At 43.0% G+C, this 6,051-nt stretch overlaps 1 gene segment (V, D, J or C); it reads left to right on the top strand.

Moving 5' to 3' along the window:
- The first annotated feature begins 276 nt into the window (after window positions 1-276).
- On the top strand, window positions 277-1,668 carry LOC115086102. The segment is given in 2 exon segments: window positions 277-386; window positions 459-1,668. Coding segments are annotated over 2 exon segments (411 nt in total).
- Window positions 1,669-6,051: the final 4,383 nt, after the last annotated feature.

Genomic DNA, 6,051 nt, shown 5'->3' with positions numbered 1-6,051 from the left:
CTGAGTCTTACTTTTCCTTGTCCCTATCAGCTTGAGCTGGAAGGTCATTCTCTGAAGTGATACAACTGTGAGGACTCGAAGAAACGTCTCTTTTATGTGGGAGTCCCTCCAGCATACCTGGCTCCATCGCTGGTGAGCAAGGAATGACCACTTTATCGCAGTCCTAAATCTCCACCCCAGGCGGAGCAGCTTTGGAGAGAGAGAGCTCAGAGCTCTCAGCTGCCAGGAAGTCTGGCGTGATAAACACGTGGCCGAGGGAGATGAAATTATACAGCACAGCAATCAGGCTTGGATCAGTCTATAACTCACCTCCCGCTAAGGAGCAGCTGCCCGGGGTGGAGTCGTCATGCTTCTCTCTTTAGTTGGGGTCACGGTTTTTCTAGCAGGTAAGATGCAGCGTTTTACTTGCTCTTCCTTTACAATAGATGACACTGATGCCGGTTTATCTGCTGTTGCAGGTCCCTGCAGCGGCTTCCGCCTGGTCCAGCCTGAAAGATCCCTGACCAGGCCAGTGGGCAGGACTGCCCGCATTGACTGCAGGATGGAAGGAGGTGTCATGGCAGATATATATACCCACTGGTATCGGATGCAGGAAGGGAGCGCTCTGGAATGGATTTTGTATTACCATTCAGCAGGACAGAGTCGGTCCGAGGACAAATTCAGTCAGAAGTTTTCTGCCGAGAAGAGTATGGGCAAAAGCACCTGCACCTTGACTATTACAAACCCTTCGGAGAAGGAGTCAGCCACCTACTTCTGCGCTGCCTGGGACTGGCAGACAGATATGCACACTGCTTTTACAGTCACCAATACCCCTGCTAAAACTCCCTGAGCAGAGACAGAGATAAGGTGCTGGAGGGGTGCAGGGTGACATCCCTCACAAGGAACCCAGCCTTCTGGTCCTCAGCTCCTAGCACTGATTCTCATGTCAGTCCATTGGGTTATTAAACGCTGCTTAACAAGAATCTTCACAGCTACAGAATGCACCAATGGGACATTGTATCAGAAGCAAGATGAATTGGATAGGATCGATTTGAACGGATCAAGTTGAGCGGGAACCAGGGAAAGTGAAAAGAACTTTGTGTTTAAGATTTATGTATGGACTTTCAATGCTGCCATGTCACCCAAAATGAATTTAAGAACCTTTGATACAAAATGTTCTCCTGTTGAAGCCTTTTGATAGGTGACACTTTGGCCTTTTATGATTGTGATATTTGTATTGTGAGTTTTTAGTGAAATGTGACTGGGGTGTATGTGGTTGGTATGAATGCTTAAATTGTGGAGGATGGTATTAAATTATGAAGTATAAGTACAAGAAATGAATAAGCAGTTTGAGCTTTTGGATTGAGATTTTTTCTGAAATATTTAGAGTATTTGATTTCTGGATATAATAGTTCTTTTTGCATATATTTATCAGTCATATATTATAGCATTAGAAATCCTACCATGTCCTACTAACACACAATGGTTTACTGTATAAACTATTACTATGATTATTCATAGGAAACTAAAAATAGAAGAAACACACTTAGGCATGGTGAAATATCAGCATATCAGGTTTCATTTTCACCAGGATTCCTAACTAGAAATGTAGGCACATTCTCTTCAAGCTATACAAATACAGCCAGTAGGGATATGAATCGTTTTTTGACGATTTAAAATATCGTCCGATATATTTTAATTCGTCAAAAATCGTTAGAGCCATGATACAATAACAATTCCCCCGATTTATCGTCAAAAAATCATAAATCGGGGGAGGGGGGAGGGGAAGGGGGAGGGTGGGAAAACCGGCACACTAAAACAACCCTAAAACCCACCCTGACCCTTTAAAATAAATCCCCCACCCTCCCGAAACCCCCCCCCCCAAAATGCCTTAAATTACCTGGGGTCCAGAGGGAGGGTCCCGGTGTGATCTTTTACTCTCGGGCCTCCGGTGCGTTGTAGAAATGGCGCCGGCACTACCTTTGCCTTGTCATATGACAGGTCAAAGGTAGCGCCGGCGCCATTTTGTTTTTTGTCCCCCGACGTCAGGAGCGTAGGAGATCGCTCCCGGACCCCCACTGGACCCCCAGGGACTTTTGGCCAGCTTGGGGGGGCCTCCTGACCCCCACAAGACTTGCCAAAAGTCCAGCGGGGGTCCGGGAGCGACCTCCTGCACTCGTTGCCGTATTGCAAAATGGCGCCCGCCGTATGGCCGTATTGCCGTATTGCAAAATGGCCGGCGTATGGCCTCCCGGACCCCCGCTGGACCCCCAGGGACTTTTGGCCATACGGCCGGCACCATTTTGCAATACGGCAACGAGTGCAGGAGATCGTTTTGGACCCCCGCTGGACTTTTGGCAAGTCTTTTGGGGGTCAGGAGGCCCCCCAAGCTGGCCAAAAGTCCCTGGGGGTCCAGCGGGGGTCCGGGAGCGATCTCCTGCGCTCGTGACGTCGGGGGACAGGAACCAAAATGGCGCCGGCGCTACCTTTGCCCTGTCATATGACAGGATACAATACTTCTGGCAATTATCTAATATATCACACAACAGCAGTATTCAATAATTCATAGTGACATATAAATATCTTTCTCAATCTTTATTAATGAAAAATCATTAAAAATTACCCCAACCAATAATAATCCAAAACTACCCCGGATCACCACACCTTTTAAAAACTCACCATTATCATACTCATTCAAATCCCACACATTCTTCACTCTCACACACATAAATTTATACAAAAAATCTTTTTAAATCAATTCACATTAGATACACAACAAATATCTTTTCACAGTATAAATCCTTAATCATATTTCTTTGATAAGCAGAAAGAGTCCAATTCCACCAAGGTTCTTCTTCGTTCCCAGAACGCCACAACTTCAATACATCTTCATCCTCTCAACATGTTTCGCCTTTCCTTAGGCTTCTTCAGGAGAGCTTCTGAAAAGTCTCCTACTGCTTATATCCTCAACTGTTATCCAAAGGAATTGTTTATCTGAACGTCCCAGCTAACTTCTCTCAGACGTACAAAAGATATCCCCGACTCTTAATTCACATCATCTTACAAGAGCTTGAATATATTTTTTTCACTTTTCTTCACCTTTTCGTATTTCAACAAAAGAACGCCATCACCAAACCTCCAAGAAACGCCAGCATCTTGATGCTGGCAATTTCTTTTTTTCTTTTTTTTTTTTTTAATTATTTATTTATAGAATTTTACCAATAATACAGGTATATTTCAGGAAAAATACAAGTAAATTTTACAGTTCCTTCAAAATCACATTATACCAATTTCTTGGCACAGGAAATAAACTTTTACTGGATAAAACAACTAAACTGCAAATTTACTATGTAATATTAATGAAACGAAAAGCAATTCCAATTCTGAGCGTTCAAAGAAAACAGGTTTTTATAACTGAAAATAATAGTGCTAGAGATATTAGTGTTACATATCACTTAAATATACCGTAATCAGGACAGTGCCTAACTAATTTCACAAGGGTCTAGAGTCTATGTATTTTCGCAGTAACTCAGGTTCAAAGTATACATTTTTAACACCCTGTCTATTCACTACGCATTGGCATGGGAACCTAAGACTAAACTTCGCTCCCATACCTACTACTTCATTACGCATCGTAAGAAACTTTTTCCTACGTTCCTGAGTGGAACGGGTAATATCCGGAAAGATCCATATGGACTGACCAAAGAAAAGTAATTTCCTATTGTGGAAAAAAGCTTTAAGTATCATTTCTCTATCTTGGGCAAATACACATTGTATAAACAAGGTTCCTCTCTGATTGATCTTTACTTCCATAGATGTTTCTAGGAATTGTGTTAGATCTAGCTCTGGTACTGGCAAACCATCCTTGGGTGTTATCGAAACCGTCTTAGTCATATATATTTTAGCTAGTGTAGGCATCAATTCTTTAGGGATCTTTAACATTTCCAATATGTACTTTTTAAACATTTCTAAAGGGGATACCTTTTCTAATATTGGAAAATTTAGAATACGAAGATTTAAATATCTAATGGAGTTTTCTATATTTTCCAATTTTTTTTGTTGTATCATATCGGACTTAATCAGTTGTACTTGATTTTCCTGCAATGTTGTAACTGTCAATAATTTCTGGACTCACAGCCAGGGCAACAAGAACACTTCAACTCAGCAAGAGGTTTTTAAATTTAATTTATTTTGGCTTTTTAAAGAAGAGTCAAAGACAAGTGTTCCTGGGAGTTGCTATATGCCCTCTATCTGTAATAACTAGCATCTCAATGAATATATGACATGCCCTGACTTATATAATCAAAATACAGCACTACCGAAGTTTCCAGAATCATGTAACTGCCCACAACCTCATTTACAAAAACACATGATGCTGTTGTCATGACAATCTATCATGTATAGGAAATGCTTGTGAGGACATCCTCCATTCATTTGTAAAAATCATACTATTTACTTGTCTTCCCTGAAACCACCCTTCCACCATAAAAGTTCCTTTATCACCCTGGCTTTGATGCACTGTGTTCTTCTGTTCTTCTCTTGATATTCTTTGTTGTGTAAACAAATCGCAAGTCTGTGGCTTCAATAGGAGTTAGGCCTGAATTCCGTTTCTTGGCACCAAGATTTAATTAAAACTGTAACTTTAAAAGAAGAATCGTTTCACCTGGCTCCTGTCCGTTGAGATATGCATTTGTAAGACAAAAGCCTGCATCCTGGACCCAGCTTCCCTGTATTGTGGTGCAAACATGGTCATTGATGCCTTCCTGGCCTGTAATTATAGGCTTTGCAGAGCCTACAAGTTTCCAGATCTTTCACCTTCTTTGAGTCTGATGATTAGAATTTCACTATATTTCAACAGTGTCAGTATGAATCAGCCCTCTGATGATTCTGGGAATGGCTGAATAAGCCACAGTTCTGAACCAGAATTATGAATGATATCATAACCTTCTGATCTAATTGAACTATGTTTTTCATATTTAAGGCAATATTAGATTCCATAGGCACAGATTTTCCCACCAAGCTAGAAGTAACATCTACTAGTGAGGATACCGATTTTTCTAAAACCATTATCGCAGTCCATATTGAGTCCATTGTAATTTTGGTAGGCTTAGGAATAGCAGGGCGCAGTAGATTTAACTCAGATCCTTGATTTTCAGTAGCACTTCCCAATTCCCCCGATGTCTCTTTTTTCTCTCTAGGAGTAGAGGCTTTAACTACAAGGGGAATCAAATTTCTATCCCCCTGTATTAAGCCCTCCGTGAACCCTTCTGCACCGGATTCCGGGAACAATACTTCTGAAGGAAAAGGGGGGGTAGACGGAGCTCCGGGACTTAAGGTGATTTGTGTGTCCGGCGATTGATCCAGTCGTTCCTCTAGATCAAAGGCCAAGGACTGCCACGGAGCTGGAGTAACCACTGTCGGAAGCATAAAACCCTCGATTTTGGGTTGTAGGATATCTGAGGCTGGGGTACTAGAAGCTAGTTCCCTGATCCTCGCCTTCCTTTTAGAATGAGGCATATGTATTACTAATTCAATCAAGGGAGTTCCGCTTCAGATATCTTTAGATCTATTAACAAATATACATGGATTGCTTTACGGGGGTATTCAGAGAGCGGAAGAGAGATTAAGTAATGAAAAGAATCTTGTTACTCACAAAGTCCAGATAAACAGAGGAACAGTTCCGCAAACCTGATGGAAAACACAAAGCCGCGCGCCCCTTTGGCACGCGCGGCTTCGGCAGCGCGCCGGCAACAGCTGCGCGCCGCAGGAAGGGGCGGTTTTAAAGCCTACCGTCCCCTTCAGGTGACGTCAGCGGCAGCTCCTGTCGGGCCTGGATGCATCCTCACCCTCTGTCAGCTGGAATTAGCAGGTGCTGTAATTGCAAACCTCCTCGGGGTCTCTCTCCACTCTCCTTCCCCCGAATTCTGGTTGCAGGAAGGGGTGGTTTTAAAGCCTACCGTCCCCTTCAGGTGACGTCAGCGGCAGCTCCTGTCAGGCCTGGATGCGTCCTCACCCTCTGTCAGCTGGAATTAGCAGGTGCTGTAATTGCAAACCTCCTCGGGGTCTCTCTCC

The sequence above is a fragment of the Rhinatrema bivittatum genome, chromosome 2 (assembly GCF_901001135.1).
Source record: "Rhinatrema bivittatum chromosome 2, aRhiBiv1.1, whole genome shotgun sequence".
NCBI lineage: Eukaryota > Metazoa > Chordata > Amphibia > Gymnophiona > Rhinatrematidae > Rhinatrema > Rhinatrema bivittatum.
The sequence above is the reverse complement of the archived record's forward strand: the minus strand, read 5'-3'. Positions and strand labels throughout refer to the sequence as shown.